The sequence below is a fragment of the Pelobates fuscus genome, chromosome 1, assembly GCF_036172605.1.
Source record: "Pelobates fuscus isolate aPelFus1 chromosome 1, aPelFus1.pri, whole genome shotgun sequence".
Lineage (NCBI taxonomy): Eukaryota > Metazoa > Chordata > Amphibia > Anura > Pelobatidae > Pelobates > Pelobates fuscus.
This window is the reverse complement of record NC_086317.1, coordinates 183,952,145-183,975,336: the sequence shown is the minus strand read 5'-3', so window position 1 is coordinate 183,975,336 and position 23,192 is coordinate 183,952,145. Positions and strand designations below refer to the sequence as shown.

Below are 23,192 nucleotides of genomic sequence, written 5' to 3'. Positions count from 1 at the left end.
AGTTTGCAAATGAATAAACTACCGAACTTAGTCACTAGTCTTACCCTGGAGCTTGTTCCCTTCATCTAGACGAATGATCTCACTGAACAGTGCCCCTCTAAGCTCAATAGAAACGAACGCAGGCAATGATGGAAGTTCAGCGGTGTTCGGGAGTTTCTGTGTCCGATTTTAGTTCCATGAGATTCATACCCAAACTCCGCTGCCTGCGTTCATGCGAACAAGATGGCCACCATCTCATTGTTGTTCATAGGAATCGCGGCCACCCAGACGAACAATTAGAACACTGCAATGAGAAACGTTCCAAGTTGTTAATAGGTGTTAACAAGCTCCAGGGTGGTCTCTGAACAGAGCCTGTTTGAAGGGGCTGTAGTGTGTGTGTAATTTAGCCAGTTCTATTGCAGGGGCCATAGTCACAGGGTTAAAGGCTGGCAAGTAGTCCCCTCCAAGAACGTAAGAAAAGAAAATGTTACTTGCGCTTTTTCCTTAATCCCTATGTATATTTAGACAAATGGAGGTCATTTAGTTGCTCCAATGGCCATTGGAGGGATGCCCGCCTGCCAACGTCAAGGCAGACCCCCCCTAAGCGGGTCCTAACACTGACCCTTCAGCCTGCTTCCTTGAGCTTCTGGCAAAGATATCTCTAATGAGACAGAAAGGGGTATTTTTTATATACACCCCTTTACTTATTAACCCTTAATAGGGAACACATGGGATGGGTAGCAGCATTGTAACCAGGCTGTGTGATACAAAGTAAATACAAATACAAAAAGAGAAGTCCTGCGCTAAAGCAGCAAGGACTACAACACACATCAGCCCCAATATGTAGTAAAAACCAAAGAAAAGAAAATGTTACTTGCGCTTTTTCCTTAATCCCTATGTATATTTAGACAAATGGAGGTCATTTAGTTGCTCCAATGGCCATTGGAGGGATGCCCGCCTGCCAACGTCAAGGCAGACCCCCCCCTAAGCGGGTCCTAACACTGACCCTTCAGCCTGCTTCCTTGAGCTTCTGGCAAAGATATCTCTAATGAGACAGAAAGGGGTATTTTTTATATACACCCCTTTACTTATTAACCCTTAATAGGGAACACATGGGATGGGTAGCAGCATTGTAACCAGGCTGTGTGATACAAAGTAAATACAAATACAAAAAGAGAAGTCCTGCGCTAAAGCAGCAAGGACTACAACACACATCAGCCCCAATATGTAGTAAAAACCAAAGAAAAGAAAATGTTACTTGCGCTTTTTCCTTAATCCCTATGTATATTTAGACAAATGGAGGTCATTTAGTTGCTCCAATGGCCATTGGAGGGATGCCCGCCTGCCAACGTCAAGGCAGACCCCCCCTAAGCGGGTCCTAACACTGACCCTTCAGCCTGCTTCCTTGAGCTTCTGGCAAAGATATCTCTAATGAGACAGAAAGGGGTATTTTTTATATACACCCCTTTACTTATTAACCCTTAATAGGGAACACATGGGATGGGTAGCAGCATTGTAACCAGGCTGTGTGATACAAAGTAAATACAAATACAAAAAGAGAAGTCCTGCGCTAAAGCAGCAAGGACTACAACACACATCAGCCCCAATATGTAGTAAAAAACAAAGAAAAGAAAATGTTCCTCCAAGAACGTGACAGACTCACTTGAAAAGGGCAGTTTGTCACACCTAAAAATGTAAAGTAATGTAAAACATACAATAAAGCAGAATTTGTAAGGGGAAATAACTGTGTCTTGAGTTTCTGGAAACATTATGTTCCTGATTACTCATTTTTCATATATTTTGCTGTGTGACAACAATAAGGCACATTATAAACTACCAACTCACAACACTACCTTTTGTTTTGTGCTTTATTATGATGTCTTCAGAAGCCCTCTATGACATTTTATTTTACCAGAATATAGTAATTAAAGAATCAACTCCTTCAAATTCAACCTATGGTGGAAAATATTTATTTTTATCTATTTTAGCACACTACATATTGTATTGTAATAGATACAGCTGTGTATAACAACTTAACATTTTTTTTTTAGTTATATGGTGGATGCTGCTGATCAGGACAAAATTGAAGCATCGAAAAATGAACTTCATAACTTACTGGACAAGGCTCAATTGCAGGGAATACCGGTGAGAATTCGAATATGGTAATTAAAAAGACCTAAAACTGTTGGATACAATTAATACATTAACAGGCTGTTATGGGAAAGAACATCTAGTACTACTTAGATAAAGGAATGCAAGGTTGGATATATTTTGCATTATTTATTTATCACCTCTACAGTTAACTTTTGATATTCTTTCAGGTTTTAGTGCTTGGAAACAAGAGAGACATTGCAGGGGCTCTGGATGAGAAGGAATTAATTGAGAGGATGTGAGTATTTAAAAATTTGAACCCCTTAAGGTCCAAGTTCTGATTAAAACAAAACCTGGAATTTGACTATGTCTGTTCAACCATAATTTACCTCTTTCATATTAAATGCACCCACATATTGCTTTCATTTCACATCAAATATTTGGAAATTTATAGGGTCATTTTTTACACATTGAAATTTGTCAGATTGGTTTGCTGGGCCTATGTTGCCTTTTAGACTGTTGAGGCAGTCCAGGAGTGAAATCTAACCCATTATGGCATATAACATAGTTACGTAGCTGAAAAGAGTCAAGTTCCCATCAAGTTCAGCCTTTCTCATATTTGTTTTTGCTGTTGATCTAAAAAATAAAAATAGTTTGAAGCGCTTCCAATTTTGCAACAAACTAGGAAAAAAATCCTTCTTAATCCCAGAATGGCAGTCACATATCTCCTTGGATTAAGAAGCTTTTTCCCCACTAATTAAAAATTATATCCCTGAATGTTATGTGTTTGCAAATATTTATCCAATTGCTGTTTAACCCCTTAAGGATCAAACTTCTGGAATAAAAGGGAATAAAATAACATGTCACACATGTCATGTATCCTTAAGGGGTTAAACATATGTGTAGACTGATAAAACCACCTCTGCAGGCAGATAATTACACATCCTTATTGTTCTTACTTTAAAAAACCCTTTCCTTTGCCTTAGACTAAATCTCCTTTCTTCCAGTCTAAATCATGACCTTGTGTCCTATGTAGAGTCCTGTTTTTTAATAGATTTCTAGACAATGGTTTGTATTGGCCCCATGGATATTATACAGTACTTAAAGACGTTGAATGCACTCACCAGAAAAACTACATTAAGCTGTAGCTGCAATGCTCTGTTGCCCACACAGAGTAACAAGTCAAACTGTTTAAGAATGATTTGATAACTCACCTGGTTCCTTTCATTAATTTTGTAGCCTGCCTCTGCACTTGTTCTAGTGCCATAAGATCCTTCTTTAAAACAGGTGCCCAAAATTGCACAGCATATTTAAGGTAGTCTTTACCATAGGAAAGCATTGGATTGGCTGAGATAGTAAATTCTGATGATCTGAGCCAAGGAGGCGGGGCCCAAAGACGCCCTTGCCAATCAGCATCTCCTCATAGAGATGCGTTGATTCAGTGTGCAGCACTGCCCCATGAAATACATTTATTGGCTGTAAGAGGAGTGGCCATGAGAGGTGTCCCTAGGCTATCATGTAAACACTGCCTTTCCTCTAAAAAGGCAGTGTTGACATTGAAAAACCTGCAGGGACTGACTATACTCACCAGAACAACTACATTAAGCTGTAGCTGCAATGCTCTGTTGCCCACACAGAGTAATATGTCAAACTGTTTAAGAATGATTTGACAACTCACCTGGTTCTCTGAAAGCTCCACTGAGCCAAACCCTGCTTTTGTGGGCTTGCTCTTTGGTTGAGACTGTCAACATGTCTGGCTTAGCTCAGTGGCAGAGCTTCCAGTAAAAGGGGAGGCAGCAAGGTCCTCATCTGATCCTGGTAAGTTTCCAAACCGTTCTTTAGTGATCTGACCACTTACTCTGGGAAGGTACCAGAGTACTCCTGTCATCATAACCAGTACAGTAGACTGTAGTGGTTATGGTATTTAACAGATCCCCTTTACTCCAATTGAGTATATTCATTGAGAGGTTCTCCCTACTCCAACAGAGTGAAAGTGTTTATATCTCCCACCCAAACATCAGGCCAGACTTAAGGAAGGGTTAAAAGTAGTGTGTCTTTATTGAGAAAAGTACCGGGTTTTGACAATCTTTATTTTTGGTTTTCATAGCAAGATGCATAATAACAATGTCAAGTAATATTATGACGAAAATACATTTCAACAAGCATATAACAGGTATACATAGGTTAATCCAGAGTAGATAATTTTAGATATTAAGCATGTGAATGCGCGCAGTATTCTCAACTGCCATACTTAGTTGAATAACCCCTAGTAAATTAGGGGTGGTAGGGTGTTGTTGAACTCTTGTGTAAACCTACTGTAAGACATATCAGGCTACCTAGGTTCCTGTTCGCTGTTTAGTGTTACAAATTTATACCCCTACAGTGCTACGTGTAACTTCATCCTATCTTACTTCATCTCAACTTTTCGTCCTGCCCCTCTAATTCCCACCCGCATCATGGCGGTCTTGCTATTTTTTAGTAGTTATGCTATGAGTCGTCGTCTCAGGGTTATAAGGCCACGACTGAGTAGGTCGAGTGTGAGTCACTCGGAACGAACAAGAACGGTTTGTGGCAGTTACCATAACAACTGATCACAGTGTGGAAGTCAGGATGGGCGTCTCTACGGAGGCTTTAACGAGTCTGTCCGTCGGGACAAAGAGAAGGAGGGGGGAGAGAGGGGGGGGGGGATGGGGTGGGCAGGGTTGCGTGCCTCCGGCCCCCCGCCCCGGCAACCGATATGTGCCACAGCCAGGGTGTCCAGATACGGGTACATTTCTCCTGTCTATCCTGCAAGGCTGCCGTAAGGGATTCCATAGTGTAGATTTCTCCCACCCTATCCATCCACTGCCGGAGCGTGGGCGCATCGCGCTGCTTCCACATCGTGGGGATCAGTGAGGTGGCTGCCGTCAGTAAGTGTTTTAGCAGGGACTTTTTATAGGCTGCGAGCGACATGTCTGTGTGGTGTAAAAGCATGGAGAGGGGTTGGAAAAGCAGGGTAACATCCGTGATCTGTTGGATGGAGTCTCTGACCGAAGTCCAGAAGGGGGTAATCTCGGGGCAGCTCCACCAGATGTGAAGGTAGGAGCCGTCTGTAGCTCCGCACCTCCAACAGTCTCCGCACCTCCATACGGTGCAGAGTGTCTGGTGTTCTGTACCAATGCGTAAGGATCTTAAAGTTTGTCTCTTGGAATTTGGAGCTGATGGAGCATTTACGAGATAGTGTGAAGATCTTTTCCCACTCCTGGTCTGTGAGCGTGGTCCCCGTGTCCCTTTCCCATCTGGATACATATCTCGGGTGTGACAGGTGTTCACTTGTGAGGAGATGTGCATATAGCCTGGAGACCCCCTTATCTGGGTGAGACCGAGTTGTGCAAAGTGTTTCAAACTGTGTGGTGGCTCTGTGTAAGCACCGTTTGGCTGGAAAGGTCTTGTAGTATGATTGAATTTGTAGGTAATGGAAGGTGTCTAGTCCCGTGGGTACCTTGTCCCCTAGGATGTCCGCCAGAGGCTTAAGTCGGTTCCCTTGTGTGAGATGGTGAAAGCTGAGACAGTCGGTATCGGTGTATGCGCTGACGTCTGCGGGTGTTAGTCCCCCTCCCACCCCCGGGTTATGCGTTATGGGCGTGAGAGGGCTGTCCGTAGTCGTGAGTTGGTGCGAGTATCGCAGTGTGCACCAGATTTGCAGTGTGGCGTCAATCAGTGGGTTGCCAGTTCGCAGGGATCCTAGCGTTAGAGTGCTTAGCCAGAGACGAGAGGGCAGCGTGCCGCCCGCCTGCGCGAGTTCCATGGGGACCCACAGTTTGGTGGTTGGGCGAGCGTGCTAGTCCACTAGCCCTGCGCCTCCTCTTGTTTTTGGGCGTTCTAGTATCGCCTTGCTCACCCTGCTCTTTTTCCCGTTCCACACAAAGTGTCGAACCGCCGAGGAGATCGTTCGGAAAAAGGTTTGTGGTAGTGAAATGGGGACCGCTTGGAACAAAAATAGCAGACGAGGTAGCACATTCATTTTAACAGCGTTTATCCGGCTGAACCAGGAGACATAGAGGCCCCTCCAGCGCTGGAGGTCGTTCTGTAGGACCGAAAGGATGGGGAGGAAGTTCAACTGGTATAGTAGGGTCAGATTAGTGGGTAGCCAGATCCCGAGGTATTTGAGTTTATCGGTGCACCATGAAAAACGGAATTGTGAGTGTAGGTGTGCGATCCCCTCCGCTGTGAGTGAGATCGGTAGGGCCTCTGATTTAGTCATGTTCAGCCCCAGGTAGGGCCTCTCATGATGTCATATTCCGGCCCCAGTCTCATTAAGTTGCACGCTGGGGAACAGACAGCTCAGCTCCCCTTGCGACCGCCGGCACACCCAGCTGTCTGCCCTGCATGACCCCCTGGCCGGTCGCCCACGGGTAATATGTGTCATTCTGTCAGTGTGAGTGTATGTCTGTGTGTCTGTCATGATGTGTGGGTGTGTGTGCCTTTGTCATGGTGTGTGTGTCTGTCTGTGTCATGGTGTGTGTATGTGTTTGTCATGGTGTGTGTGTGTCTGTGTCTGTCTATGTCATGGAGTGTGTCTGTCATGGTGTGTGTGTGTGTGCCTGTCTGTGTCATGGTGTGTCTGTGTCATGGTGTGTGTGGGTCTGTCTGTGTCATGGTGTGTATGTGCACGACTGTCATGGTGTGTATGTGCGCGACTGTCATGGTGTGTGTGTGTGTGTCTGTCATGGTGGGGGTGTGTGTGTCTGACATGATATCTATGTGTCTGTCATTGTATGTGTGTGTGTCTGTCATGGTATATGTGTATGTGTGTCTGTCACGGTATATATGTGTCTGTGTCTGTCATGGTGTATGTGTGTGTCTGTGTGTGTTTAAAAATAGTGTTTTTACTCACCTTTTTTTCCCACGCCGTGCTGGTCTCCCCTCGACTGGCCCTGCCTCTGTTGCTGAGATCATCAAGCTTGATGATCTCAGCCAATCCAATGCTCTGCCATAGGATTGGCTGCAAAACGCTACACCAATCAGCATCTCCTCGTAGAGATGCATTGAATCAATGTATCTGTATGGGAAATGTTCATTGCCTCCAGAGCGTGGAGGCCATGAATGTTGGTGCTGCACACTGCAGTACTGACACAGGAAGCACCTCTAGTGACCGTCTGAGTGACTGTCACTAGAGGTGTCACTAGGAAGCAATGTAAACACTGTAATTTCTCTAAAAAGTCATTGTTTACATTCAAAAGCCTGCATGGACAGGCTATAGACACCAGAACCACTACATTAAGCAGTGTGTGTGTGTGTGTGTGTGCCTGCTAATGAGTGAGCTTGTGTTTTTATGTCAATTAGCTTATGTATATCAGTGAGATTGTTTGTCTATGAGGCTGTGTATCAATGAACGTGTGTGTGTCAGTGAGATTGTCTGTGTCTGCATGTGAGTATGCTTACTGTATAATTAAACGTTTTACTCTGAAAGGACCAATATTTTATATTAGAAAAAGCAATATATATGGCAAGACATAGCCTTACATATTACATGCGACAATATATGGTGCAATGGCTTATGGCTTATTTTTTTTTCAGGGCTGCTTGGCATCCCCAGTCCGGCCCTGGTCATGTAATACAATCCATGGTCAAATGCTTTTTTCAACTTGTGACTGAGGTGTAGTAATGTTATAAGTCACTAGAAGGCACTGTTATAGAAACCTGTGTTATAAATGCTGTAGAGTCTTAATTGCTGGGTGCTGTAGAATATAGTGCTGAGTAAATTTATCATCCTGTTACAGAAATATTTTATTAATCTGAATAAATTTTCCCAGCCTTTGGTTTGTAATGATCAACAGCATCATTAATGGAAATGTAGGCTTAATTACCGTGGTCCACAAGGAAATGTTTACTTTTTCTTCCATTAAACTTTTCATCCATTAAAATATGGTTTAATTTTTACAACACTGCATTTACTTTAGACGTTCTTATCTCCTGCTCTGTTAAGTAAACTTTAGTCATACACAGGCGGCTGTTTTAGGGTCTACAAGGCAACTAACAGAGCATTACATAAGAAATTCTAAAATATATGTTCTGTGCAATAAGGTAAGCTAAAAAAAAATAGACTTTCTTGGGAAGTTTAGAGGGAGTTGGATCTCAGGCCAGTGCCAGAATACACACACAAACGCACATACAGAGACAGTTGAATACACACACAGACTGCTGAATACACACACACTGCTGAATACACACTGACTGCTTAATATACACGCACAGACTGCTGAATACACACAGGCTGCTGAACATACACACAGACTGCAGTTAGTTTTACAGTGTGTGTTTTGTATGTAGAGTTGCAGCGTGTGTATGAGGGTACTGTGTGTGAGGAGGGCTGTGTGTATGTGTGAGGAGTGCTGTGTATGAGAGGTTCTGTGTGTGTGTGTGTGAGGGGTGTTTTGTGTGTGTGAGGAGTGCGGTGTGTGTGGTGTGTGTGCGAGGGGTGGCTGTGTGTGTGTGCGAGGGGGGCTGTGTGTGTGTGTGAGGGATGCTGTGCTGTGTGTATGTGAGGGGTGCAGGTTTCTTTTTTTTTTTTTTTTTTAATAATACTATAAATTAATAAAATCTTCATGTCCACCCCCCTTCTTCTTACCTTTGGTGAAGGAGGGGTGGACATAGCCAACCATCGTGGTTCAATGGTTGTGGGTTCTGTAGAGCCTGCAGCTCATCTGCCTGCAGGCTTTCTCCAGTCCTCCCGCATGCAAAATGCTGTGGGGAAGTGTTGCCATGATACCACATGGCAACGCTCCACACAGCTGTGATTCAATTCATCTCTATGGAGATTGGCCAGGGCTGTGTTTGAATCATGCTGGCTCTGCCCCTGATTTGCCTCCTTGTCAGTCTCAGCCTATCCTGTGGGGAAGCATTGTGATTGGATCAGGCTACCACTTCTGATGATGTCACCAGACTGCTTGTTTTCGGAGTCTAACAGCATGCAGAGTTACAGCTTCAGACTTGAGTACAGTAAGATTTTTACTATATTTATGGAGGCATGAGGGACCCAGGGGGGCTAGATGGTGGTTTTAACACTATAGAGTCAGGAATACATGTTTGTGTTCCTGACCCTATGGTGATCCTTTAAGGCCTCAGATAAGAAAACCTACAAATGTGGTCTATTGAAAGGTAAATATTTTTAATGCAGTTTTTGTATTCATGTGTTATGTATATAACATACATGCCTTTATGGTCTGGGTATCTCTAGTGGGAGATTTAAAAACAAAATGTGTTGAAATATGTGGATGTTTTAATAAACTATATATTTTTATTTGTTCATATATGTATTTTTATGTGCATGAGGAATGGGATTATGCACGTGTATATATTGTCCCTCTGCATAAAAAATGTTCTAATTTTTTTTGTTTATTATGTTTTTATTCATAATTTTCAAATATGAAAGTGACATTACAGATGTGACATCCATAGGTACAACAGGAATGTTGCATAGATGCCATGTACCCAACAATTTGTACACTTAACTTGTTGACAGTTTTAAAAAGAAAAATAGTTTCTATCTTAGTGATTTGCTCGTTTGAATGATATATATATATATTTTCAGTTAATGCAGCTTTTGAGATTGTATTAGAATTGTAAATTGAAATTGTTCTTTGTTGAGGGGGTCTGTACCCCGTTGTATAACTATGTATCCCTGTTTCTCGTTCACCTTCTAACTATAATCAGTTGAGGAGAGGGAGGTGCTAAACTGGGTATTGCTGAGTGGTAAAAAAAAGGGCTAGGGGAGGGGGATAGTGGGAGGGGTAAAGTATGGCATTTCGTTACTGTGGGTGTGTGTGGTATGGTTTTTTTTAATGGTCCTGGCTCGAGATCTCTTTTGTTGTATGTGTTTATAGCCCTTGTCTATGGCTATGGAGTCCGTTCTCATGGTTCTGTGCTTTGGTTCTAGTTTACAATGTCCTATGTGTGTTCCTATTTTGTGAGGTATCGGTTGTCTCCTGTGTCCCCGGTTTGTCCCGCTCTTCTCCCCTTCAAGGGAGGTGAAGCATGGATGCTATGTTATCATAGGATGAGGTATTATTTGGTGCTTCCTCTATGCGTTTGAGATGTGTTGTCCATGCTTCCCATGTTGTGTAGTATGAAAGGTATTGGTTTGTGAATGAGTGTGTGGTTTCCTCCATCTGTCTAATTTGTTCTACCCGAGTGTACCATTCCATTAAGGGTGGTGTCGATTCCTTTTTCCAATATTTAGGGATTAATGCTTTTGCAGCTGTTAGTAGGTAGTGTTCTAGTGATTTGCGGCAGTGTTTTGGTGGCTTAGGAGATAAGTGAAGAAATATCTCTTCGAAGGTTTGTGGTTTTGGAATTTGGGTTACCTGTACTATGACTTCTAGGATTTTTGACCAGAAATCTGCTAGTTTTTTACATTCATACCATATATGTTTGTATGTGCCCGTTGCTTCTTGGCATCTCCAGCATGTGTCTGGTACAGATGGGTATATATGGTGCAGTCTCTCTGGGGTTCTATACCACCTCGTGAGTATTTTATAGTTCATTTCAACAAGTGGAACATTAAGGGAGTTCTTATGTGTCAGTTGGAATATTTTTTCCAGTCCTCAGGTGAGAGAATTGTGTTTAGTTCTGTGTTCCAGTCGGATGTGAATTTGGTTAATGTAGTATGTGTTTCCTCTAATATGGCAGAGTGCATCAGTGTAAGGGATCTGGATATGGTTGTGGAGGATGTACACCAACCCTCTAATCTGGTACAGGCAGATGGTGATAGTATTTGTTTGTGTTTTGTTAGGAACTGGTTGTTGGTAGTTGATGATATTCAAATTGTGCTAGGAAAGAGGATTGTGTATTTTCTTTCAGTGTTGTTAAGGACTTCAGTTGGCCTCCTTGTGTGATGATTGGGGATTGTGGGGTTTTCAGCCATTTGAATCCGGACCTTCCAGGGGGGGATGCTAGATTGTGTGTGATCGGTGTGTATGGGGAGATTTCCCATTTTAGTTTTAGCTTAATAGCGTGTTTTTCCCATAATGTCAGCAATGGTCCAATGGTGTTTATAGGGGTGTTTTTCGGTTGTTCGTTCGTTCTGTCTGCCATGGTAGCGTCGCTAATGGAAGCTGTGTCCCTTCTTGTTCAATAAGTTTCCATTGTTTTGTACTTTCTGGATTGCACCATACTATGATCCTTGCGAATTGTACTGCTAAGTAATACTTGAAGTGGTCGGGCATGCCAAGTCCGCCGTTGGATTTTAATCTGGTGAGTATGGTGAATGCTACTCTTCGTCTGTTTTTGCTCCATATAAAGTCTGTTAGGGTTTTTTGAAGTGTTTTGAAAATTGATTGATGGACCCTTATTGGAACTGTTTGGAAGATATATAGTAGGCGAGGTAGAATGTTCATTTTAATTATGTCTATTCTGCCTATCCAGGAGAATTGGGGTTTATGCCATTTCTGAAGGTCTCTTGTTATTATGTTAAGTATGGGATTGTGAAATTGTTCTAATTTGACAGGAATTGCCTATTAAACTGTCAGTATAAATTGTAGCTGAAGGATGGGATATATGTTTGAAGTGTTCTAGCGTAAGTAGTTAAGAGTAACTGTGTACAGTACAATATACACATGTACTGTAAAGTGTGAGTTAGGATGTGGGTTTAAAGAGGACAAAATCAGAAACTTGCCCTGTGACCAATAATCATTGTATGATGTACCGATGGACAGGATGGATTACACAACTCTTTTTCTTCTTTAGGAACCTTTCAGCAATTCAAGATAGGGAGATTTGCTGCTACTCCATTTCCTGCAAAGAGAAGGACAATATTGGTAGGTGATCAAGTCAAATGAGAGCAGATTTTAGTGGTAGAAACATAGAAACATAGAATGTGACGGCAGATAAGAACCATTCGGTCCATCTAGTCTGCCCAATATTCTAAATATGTTCATTAGTCCCTGGCCTTATCTTATAGTTAGGATAGCCTTATGCCTATACCACACAAGCTTAAACTCCTTTACTGTGTTAACTTCTACCACTTCACCTGGAAGGCTATTCCATGCATCCACTACCCTCTCAGTAAAGTAATACTTCCTGATATTATTTTTAAACCTCTGTCCCTCTAATTTAAGACTATGTCCTCTTGTTGTGGTAGTTTTTCTTCTTTTAAATATAGTCCCCTCCTTTACTGTGTTGATTCCCTTTATGTATTTAAATGTTTCTATCATATCCCCCCGGTCTCGTCTTTCCTCCAAGCTCTACATGTTAAGATCCTTTAACCTTTCCTGGTAAATTTTATCCTGCAATCCATGAACCAGTTTAGTAGCCCTTCTCTGAACTCTCTCTAAGGTATCAATATCCTTCTGAAGATACGGTCTCCAGTACTGCGTACAATACTCCAAGTGAGTGTTCTGTACAATGGCATGAGCACTTCCCTCTTTCTACTGCTAATACCTCTCCATATACAACCAAGTATTCTGCTTGCATTTCCTGCTCTATTACATTGTCTGCCTACCTTTAAGTCATCAGAAATAATCACCCCTAAATCCCTTTCCTCAGATGTTGAGGTTAGGACTCTATCAAATATTCTGTACTCTGCCCTTGGGTTTTTACGTCCAATATGCGTTATCTTGCACTTATCCACATTAAATGTCAGTTGCCACATTTTTCTAGTTTACCTAAATCATTAGCCATTTGGCTTATCCCTCCTGGAACATCAACCTTGTTACATATCTTAGTATCATCAGCAAAAAGACATACCTTACCATCAAGACCTTCTGCAATATCACTAATACAAATATTAAAGAGAATGGGTCCAAGTACAGATCCCTGAGGTACCCCACTGGTGACAAGCCCAAGTTTCGAATACACTCCATTGACTACAACCCTCTGTTGCCTGTCACTCAGCCACTGCCTCACCTATTCAACAATATTGGAATCCAAACTTAAAGATTGCAGTTTATTGATAAGCCTTCTATGTGCAACAGTGTCAAAAGCCTTACTGAAATCTAGGTAAGCAATGTCTACTGCACCACCCTGATCTGTAATTTTAGTTACCCAATCAAAAAAATCAATAAGATTAGTTTGGCATGATCTCCCTGAAGTAAACCCATGTTATCTCTGATCTTGAAATCCATGTGTTTTTAGATGTTCAACAATCCTATCCTTTAACATGGTTTCCATCACTTTCCCCACTACTGAAGTAAGGCTTACTGGCCTATAGTTGCCCGACTCCTCCCTATTACCTTTCTTGTGAATTGGCACAACATTTGCCAACTTCCAATCTTCTGGGACTACTCCTGTTATCAATGATTGGTTAAATAAATCTGTTAATGGTTTTGCTAGTACACCACTAAGCTCTTTTAATAGCTTTGGGTGTATTCCATCAGGTCCCATTGACTTATTTGTCTTTACTTTTGACAGTTGAAATAGAACCTCTTCCTCTGTAAACTCACGTGTAATAAATGACTCATTTATCCTTTTTCTTAACTGAGGTCCCTTTCCTTAATTTTCATCTGTAAATACTGAACAAAAATATTCATTGAGGCAGTCAGCTAGACCTTTATCCTCATCTACATATCTTCCTTCTTTTGTTTTTAATCTAACTAATCCTTGTTTTACTTTTCTTTTCTCATTTATGTATCTAAAAAAAAGGTTTTGTCCCCCTTTTTACTGACTGTGCTATTTTCTCTTCCGTGTGTGATTTGGAAGCTCTTATAACTTGCTTAGCCTCTTTTTGCCTAATCTTATAGATCATTCTGTCTTACTCACTCTGGTTTTTTTTTATAATTACTAAATGCTAACTTTTTGTTTTTTACTATTTTGGCCACATCTGCGGAGTACCACAGTGGTTTCTTGAATTTTTTGCTTTTACTGACAAGCCTAATGCAATTTTCTGTTGCCTTCAGTAGTGCAACTTTTAAATAATCCCATTTCTCTTGGACTTCATTTAAATTGCTCCAGTCTGATAATGACTCCTTTACACATATTCTAATTTTAGAAAAGTCTGTTTTTCTAAAGTCTAAAACTTTTGTTTTGTGTGGTGTGATTCAGTCACTGTTCTTATATTAAACCACACTGACTGATGATCACTGGATCCTAAACTTTCACCTACAGTAATATCTGATACCAAATCTCTATGTGTTAACACTAAATCTAGTATGGCCTCTTTACGAGTTGGCTCCTAAACGACTTGTTTTAGAGACAATCCCAGTAGGGAGTTTAGAATATGTGTGCTCCTGGCACAAGCAGCTATTTTTGTTTTCCAATTCACATCAGGCACACCAATTGCCATCATGGATCTTATTCCCTAAACTGCGAGCATTTGTAGACATAACTCTAAGCTTATTTTTTAACACACTCGCTACAGGCACCTTCTGTCCTTGTTTTGGGGGACAATTGGATTGATGTTTTATCACCCTTTTGCCCCCCCTCCTAGTTTAAATACATCCTAGCAAAACCTCTGAACTGCTCACTGAGAACATTTGTTCCCTTTTGAGAAAGATGAAAAACATCTTTTTCGTACAGTTTATTTCCATTCCAAACAGAGCTACCATGAGAAATAAAGCCAAATCCTTGCTCCCGACACCATTCACCAAGCCACAAGTTAAGGTCCCTAATACACATCCACCTGTCATTCTGAGTGTTATGCACAGGCAGAACTTCAGAGAATGACAGCGTGGAAGCAACCTGCCGTATATCATTGGCAAAAACACTAAAAACTTCCTTAACCTCTGAAACCTCATTGCAAGCCAATTCATTTGTCCCTAGATGGACAAGTACAACCAATTCGCCTTCCTGCTTTGCTTGCTTAACAATATTACAGATATGTCTCCTGTCTCTGTGAGCAGTAGCTCCGGGAAGACACCTCACAAGACCACCATTGTCCATCTCCACACCTCTTATGATGGAATCCCCCAACAACAACTGCTTTCTATTATGCCTCACCATAGTCTCCAAGCCTGTCTCCATAGCACCACTATCCTCAGTGCCTCTCTCCACAACACCACTAGCTTCAGTGCCTCTCTCCACAACACCACTAGCCTCAGTGCCCCTCTCCACAACACCATTAGCCTCAGTGCCTCTCTCCACGACACCACTAGCCTCAGTGCCTCTCTCCACGACACCACTAGCTTCTGTGCCTGTCTCCATAATACTATTACACTCTGAAAGTGCGGAAAATGAATTTTGTATAGCAACAGACTGTGCAATATGCATTTTATCCACAACTCTAAGTCTACCAGATCCTACCGTAATCCATCTGCCATTCCTAGTATGTCTCTGCGGCAGTGGCTTTGCAGCAGTTCCAGCCGGAGTTTGTTTACCAGATAATTTACAAATCTCAGACTTCAAAAATACAATCTCCTGCCGCAAGATAGAGAACTGTTTACAGATTAGACAACAACCAAACCTCCAAAAAGTGGAACGTGAAACAAATGCATAGCAACTATTACACTGAACTAAGTCTGCCATTCCAATGAGGTAAATAATTTAATTCAAATGAATCTTAACTTTTTATTTATCCTCCTGAATACCTCAGATTACCTCCAGAATATCTCCAATCACACACTTAGAAGCAGCACTCCCCAGAATATCTCCAACCACACACTTGGAAGCAACACTTAGATGAAGCAACCAAGCTATATTAGCCAAGCTAATGACAACAACCCTTATATAACTCCTAAAATCACCACCCACTAGGAATGTTTAACACCTGGGTAGGCCTCTGCTTATTGGCAAACAATAGCTAATTTAAACAGCAATCAATAGCAAGTAGCTAACTAATCAAATCAAATGCCCTATAATTACCAAAAGGAAATCAAACCTTGTGCAATCAGTAACATTTTTCTACAGATGAATCTTACCTGTAAGAGTAGAAAAGAAAAACTCTTAGACAGTTGAAGCTTTTGTAAATCTCTCCAGTATATCTTCAACCACACACTTAGAAGAAGCAACCAAGCTATATTAGCCAAGTTAATGACATAACCACACAGTCCACCACTCAAGCATCACGTTAAATAGATTAGTCTCTGAATTCTTTCTCTGGTGAGTAATGCAGTCTCACTTATTTCTTGTGTCATTTCTCACTGAATCCCTGACAGGGTAATTTATTAGTAGCTGTCTGCAGTTGATGCTCATTACTTACAGTTGAGGAACTTCATGAGCAATCCAGAACTCCTGCACTGGATTCTTCTGCTGCTCTGCTGTATGTAAACTGTGGAGTGGAGCACTGGTCCTCCATTCTCTCCAAATGCTCCATCCAAGGGATCAAATTTAAAGCGGCGCTGCCATGGTTGCATCCGTTTTTTTTGTTTGTTTTTTTTTAAATGGGGTTCAAGTCAAGTGACTGTGATGGCCACTATAGAATTTTCCAAGACTTTTTTGCCAACCAAGCCTTGGTGGAATTTGAGGTATGCTTAGGATCATTGTCTTGTTAGAAGGTCCAATGACGCTGAAGCTGCAGCTTCCTTACAGACAGCATGACGTTTTCTGCTAGGATTTCCTGATACTTCAATGAATCCATCTTGTCTTTCACATGCTGCAGGTTTACAGTGCCAGAAGATGCAAAGCAATCCCAGAGCATCACCGAGCCCTCACCATGCTTAACTGTAGACAGAGTGTTCTATTTAGCTTATGCTTCATTCTTTTACTTCCAGACATACCACTGATCCATTGGGCCAAAAGTTGTAGTTTTATTTCATCGCTTCAGAGAACAGAATCCCAATCTGTGGTTTATTTATAAGATTTTGAGCATTTTAGAGCCGACTTTTCTTGTAGCTTTGGGTTAGTAGTGGTGTACGTTTTGCAGTTCTGGCAAGGAAACCTTCTGCATTTAGTATGGACCTTACTGTGCTCACCAAACCTCAGTGCCTGTTGCCACCAAGTCCTACTGCACATGTTTTCCAGTCACTTGAGGGTTTTCCACAACCTGTCTTCTCAGATTCATTGTGTTTAGCTATTTCAATTGATTTTGTTTGATTTGTTAAAAGCAAACAGCTGAACATCTGTAAATACTGACAAAAAAAAAACTGATTTAGTTGCCTCGGCACCTCTTTGCAGCCCATGTTGTCATCAAGGATGCATGGTCTTCATCGTCATGGTCTTATCCATTGCTCCTCATAGAAGAGCGTTGGGGACCTGATGCAATTGCCCTTTGGCATTCTAGCTTCCTTATAGGAAATCATTGTATTATACGTCTTCCTATGGATACCATGTCACTTGATCAAGTTTTACTCAACCAGTGCAGCAAAAGCGTCTCTAGTGGCTGTCAATATGACATTGCAAGGTTAAAAGGAGGACAGGGTCACTGCACCCAGTTACATAGCTGAAAAGAGACTTGCGTCCATCAAGTTTAGCCTTCCTCGCATATGCTTTTGCTGTTGATCCAAAAGAAGGCAAAAAACCCAGTCTGAAGCGCTTCCAATTTTGCAACAAACTAGGAAAAAAATCCTTCTTGACCCCAAAATAGCAGTCAGATGTCTCCTTGGATCAAGCAGCTATTACCTCACTAATGAGAAATTATATCCCTGTATGTTATGTTTTTGCAAGTATTTATCCAATTGCAGTTTAAACATCTGTATAGACTCTGACAAAACCACCTCTTCAGGCAATGAATTCCATATCCTTATTGCTCTTAGTGTAAAAAAAACTTTTCTTTGCCTTAGATGAAATCTCCTTTCTTCAAGCCTAAATGTGTGACCTCGTGTCCTATGTATAGCCCTGTTTATGAATAGATTTACAGATAATGGTTTGTACTGGCCCCGAATATATTTGTATAATGTTATCATATCCCCTCTCAGGCGCCGTTTTTCCAAACTGAAGAGATTTCAATTTTTTAACCTTTCTTCATAACTAAAATGCTCCATTCCTTTTATCAATTTTGTAGCTCGTCTCTGCACTTTTTCTAGTGCCATGATATCTTTCTTTAGAACAGGTGCCCAAAATTGCACAGCATATTCAAGGTGTGGTCTTACCAGCGATTTATAAAGAGGCAAAATTATATTTTCATCTTGATAATTTATGCCCCTATTTATACATGACAAAACCTTACTGGCCTTAGCAACAGCAGATTGACATTGCATATTGCTACCTAATTTGTTGTCTATAACAATTCCCAAATCCTTCTCGTGTGTGGTTATCCCTAGTTCACTACCATTGAGGGTGTAAATTGCTTGCGCATTCTTAACCCTGAAGTGTTCGGTCCCCCCTCCCCTTACCGGTCAGCGAGCGGCGTCCTCTCCCCTTGACACGCCGCTCGCGTCCTCCTCTCCTCCTCCATGTCTAACGCTGCACGCTGGGAGCCGGCGTTAAAGCTACAGTGCAACAATCATAGTGGGGGGTATAGATATCCCCCACGTGTGTTTGTTAATACTGAAGTCATCCAATCAGGATTAAGGCAAGGATTTAAATACTTACCTTTCCTGTCTTTCAGTGCCCTGTTGTGGTCTTTGCTTACTAGTATTGATACTGAACTTGTGTTTCTGGTTACATACTCTCTGGCTTGTTAATCTGACTTTGTGACTCTCTCCTACCCTTTGACCTCAGCTTGTTTCTCGTTATTCTGTCTTCTGGTTCCCCTTACTCGGCTTGTCACCTGACTATTCTGTGTGTGCTTAGCCCGGCCACTCTAAGGTCCGGTACTGCACATTTTCTGTGTTTGTGTGTGTGTGTTAGCGTGTTGGGTTCCCCGAATCGTGACACGAAGTGCATAGCTTTGCATTTTTCTACGTTAAATTTCATCTGCCATTTTAGTGCCCAGTCCCCCAATCTATCCAAATCCCTCTGCAGCAAGGCAATATCCTGCTCACATTTTATTACTTTACAAAGTTTTGTGTCATCTGCAAACACTGATACATGGCTTTCAATGCCCATTTCAAGATCATTTATAAATATGTTAAATAGAAGCGGTCCCAAAACAGAACCCTGAGGGACACCACTTACCACTTTTGTCCAGCTTGAAAATTTACCATTTATGACAACTCGCTGTACTCTATCCTTCAGCCAATGTTCTACCCAAGTACAAGAATATTCATCTAGACAAATTTCTTTTAGTTTGAAGACTAACCTATTGTGAGGAACCGTATCAAATGCCTTGGCAAAATCCAAGTAGATCACATCCACTGCAACACCGTGATCTATATTTCTACTTACTTCTTCGTAGAATGCAATTAGGTTAGTTTGACATGACCTATGTTTCATAAAACCATGCTGATTATTGCTAATAACACAGTTCTTCCCAATGAATTCCTGAATATAATCCCTTAATAGCCGTTCAAATAATTTCCCATCACAGAAGTTAAGCTCACAGGTCTATAATTTCCAGGCAAGGGTTTTTAACCCTTTTTAAATATAGGAACAACATCTGCCCTCCTCCAATCCTCCGGTACAATACCTGAAACAAAAGAATCTTGAAAAATTAAATACAGAGATTCACTTATTTCCCCACTTAGCTCCTTCAGTACTCGTGGGTGGATACCGTCAGGCCCCGGAGCTTTATTTACATTAATTTTCTTTAATTGTCTCGAGTTATCCAATCACAAGTTATCTGCAAGTTTGTTGCAGCAATCATATGCATATCTTTTGCCATAGGATCCTCATTAAAATATACTGAAGAAAAATAGTTATTTAAAATTTCTGTCTTTTCCTGGTCTTCATTGACTAACAGACCCATCTCTGTTTTCAGTGTACCTACACTTTCATTTTTTTTTTTTTTTTTTTTTAGAATTAATGTACTTGAAAAACATTTTGGGGTTGGTTTTGCATTCTTTGGCTATTGCCTTTTTGCAAGTATTTTCTTATATAGGATGCCTCTGATTTGTCCGATTTAAATGCTTTAAAAGCCCTTTTCTTATTTTTAATCTCTTCTCTACTTCTCTAGTAAGCCACATTGGTTTTAATTTGTTTCTTTTATATTTATTACCCAATGGTACATACTGTGAAATGTACCTTTCTAATATTTGTTTGAATAGTTTCCGTTTTTCCTCAGTGTTTTTATCACTAAGGAGTTTATGCCAGCCGATATGTTGTAGAGCTGCCCTAATCTTATTAAAATTGGCTTTTTTTAAAATGCTTGCATTTAAATAAAAAAGTGACAGTTTCTATGAGGTTCATAATGGTTCAAACCCTGTCTCTACTTTTACCTGCTGCCATTGTGCTTCATTAACGATGTCATTTGTAAGCATGAGGCCACTCTACAAAGCACTCTGGGATGCTTTCAGGCCTTAAGAGATAAGTGGTGCTACTTACCCAAAGAGGGGTAAATAAAGCCTAGCAAGAATTAGCCAGGAGATGCACTAAAAAGGAGTTCCCTGGCAGTCCTCCTGGTATTCACTGTTCATACTTCCGCACCAGCATACCAACTTTGCCCATTATTCATTTACAGAGATTATCAACTAGCCTGGGAAATCCTGACCATAACCATTACAGGCCTTCTTTCTCTCTATAACGTGTATATATATAAATTAAGGTATACCTCTAATAATCACAGAATATTTTAATGTTCAATGTAGTCCATCATCTTAAAAATTTAGCCTATGATCTTAAAATAACTTTAAAATTAGATGTATTTTTTATCAAAAGCAACAATTTATTTTACTTGTGTTTATTTCTAGACATTACTCTACAGTGGCTTATTCAGCATTCCAAATCCCGGAGAAGCTGAGAAGATCAAAACCCCATCTGCAGTCTTAAATATTGTGGAGAGTTTATTGTGTCTGGGACTTATCAAAGTTCCAAGAAAATGAAAATGCACCCAAATCCCTCATATTCGTTCTCCCCTCTGTCTGTCTGTGTATTCTCTTGTCATTTTCACCAATCTTCCCAGCTCTCTTTTTAACTGTATTTTTACACTCTCCTGCCACTTTCCCTTGTAAGATAAAATCACCCTACATGCTCTAATTCCTTCCTTTATCCATACATACTCCCATTTTATTGTTGTTGATGTGGGTGTGTGTGTGTGTGTGAGTGTGTATATATCTATAAATGTGTACATATAACTTAATTGTTTTTATTTAATGTAATATTTTAGTTCTGCTGACCAGTCATTGCCTCAATGTATGATCTGTGTGTATGTGTATATACACATGAGCATATAGACAAGACATTCCAGTGCTACTTTAACCTACTCTTGATTATATGTATATAATCTGCTATTGTTCAAGGGTTTGCACACGGAAATACATTTTTTTCCAACTGAAGTAACTGGGGCCTCTTGACTCTTCTCCAGTGAGGAATGGGAATAATGAATGAAGTCCTGGTCACCATTTTCTCCCCAGTGTGCCGGCTTATTCTACTGCCTAGTCAGCTACTGTTTTGTTACGGAAATGACAACCTTTGTAGGTGATACATAAAGTGAATAAATCTTTTAATGAAAACCTCTACTTGAAATGACTTAACAAGTGAACTAAGACAGGGAGGATGGTAATTTTCTCTGGTTGGATAATGCTTGTTTTAAAACATCCAAAACATTTTAAATAAAATTAGTTACGCGCTCTTTTTTTAAAATTTTTACTGCACTTCTAAAATATCGGAGTATACTAATTTCCTAAATGTCTGCAAGGGTGGCAGAGCATTGCTTTCTCATGACAAATTTGTTAATGTACTGCATATTAAAGGTATTGCTCTGGAAATGGGTTGTCTGAATCGGTTTTCAAAGTCCATACCTGGAGTTTCAGTAATTATATAATTAATATGTGATTAATAATTAACCATGGGTACTAAACATTGAGCTATGTATTTACCCTGAAATCCTGCTGTGTTGAAGATCAGACTAACCCCTTTCTACAGAGATTTCTACAGTTCCTATGAAATTAATGTTGTGCATATTACTTTATGTCTGCTTTATCCCCATGTATAATTTCTCTTTCTTTTTTGGCTTCTAATAAATTAATAATTTAGTCAGTGTTTAAATGATTCCTTCCTTATGGGTTGAATACAAATATATATGAGATACAATACAAAAAGAGTGTTGATTTTTTTAAAACAGTTCTAAGTAGTAACCTAATCTACGTGTCCATCATGACAATCTACTTGTCCTAACAAAATAATTTAATTTACAGAAATTGGAGCCCTGGACATTGGCAAGGTTATTTGCTAAATGCATAATTTTCACAAATTAAATCTAGAAAAATAGAGGCAAAGGTAGCTACAAGAATTGTAAAGTTTTTTGTTTTTTTTAAGTTACCATTACAACTACATTGAGTGTCTTACCCTCTGCTCTCCCATAGTCTATTTTTTGTCTTAGATTGTGCTATTTTTCAAGTGTGTAGTGTGTCCTGGCTTTGTGTCATGTGTGCAGTGAGCGCCGACTGCTTGGTGTGTGCTCATTCTCTGTGTGGTGTGTGGTTCCTGTGTGCCGTGTGTGCGATGAGTACTGACTGCTTGGTGTGTGCTGGCTGTATTCCATGTGTTCTGGCTGTATGTCACGTTTGTTTGGTGCGGGCTGTCTGCATGTCATGTGGTGTGTGCTAGCTGTATGTCATATGTAGTTTTTGCTGGCTGTATGTCATTTTTTGTGTGTGTATTTGGTGTGGGCTGGTGGTATGTCGTGTATATGGTGTGCTGGCTGTAAGTAATTGATGCACTTTATGATACAAATACACATATACTGACCCATACACAAACACACTGCACACACATCCACACAATTCTTTGTGATTCAGACACAGCACAGTCCCATTAAGTATTTTAGTCATCACTCTCTGCCATGCATGTCGGCTGCCTGTCAAACTGTATCCCAGTGGCCCTCAGCCCTATGCATTGTGAAGTAACAACTTGTAACAACTTGTTGCAGCATAACTCTCTGCAAGGCACCAGTAAGCAGCAGCTGGACCCAGGAGATTTCCCGGTGGACCAGTCCTGATGTTCTTATGGCTCTTCCAAGGCATCATTTCCCTCAATATAGCGCTGGTGCTTGCCCGCAGCAAAGATAAAAGAATAAAAAACTGAATGTACTGGGCCTATCTAAATTTCATACCTCTGCAATGTATTTTTGTTTTTGCAATGCCCTTCCTTGTTAACTTTGTAAAGGTCTTTGCCAAGAGCATTTAACAACTTGCAAAGTTGACAGGATATTCCAAAAATGTGCAAAAGCTCACATGAACTGATTGTGTTCTAATATGAAATTTGTTTGAGTTCTGCACCCAGAAGATTAATTACTT

At 40.7% G+C, this 23,192-nt stretch overlaps 1 protein-coding gene across 2 annotated transcripts in view; it reads left to right on the top strand.

The window, feature by feature from the left end:
* ARL8A (ADP ribosylation factor like GTPase 8A) overlaps positions 1–21,936 on the top strand; it is a 117,163-nt gene extending 95,227 nt beyond the window's left edge. For both annotated transcript variants that reach the window (XM_063453170.1, XM_063453171.1), the window contains exons 4-7: positions 2,031–2,124; positions 2,301–2,368; positions 11,797–11,867; positions 20,646–21,936. In XM_063453170.1, coding sequence (XP_063309240.1) covers positions 2,031–2,124; positions 2,301–2,368; positions 11,797–11,867; positions 20,646–20,695 — 283 coding nt within the window. In that variant the 3' untranslated portion in view covers positions 20,696–21,936. The remainder of the gene's footprint in view (positions 1–2,030; positions 2,125–2,300; positions 2,369–11,796; positions 11,868–20,645) is intronic.
* Positions 21,937–23,192: the final 1,256 nt, after the last annotated feature.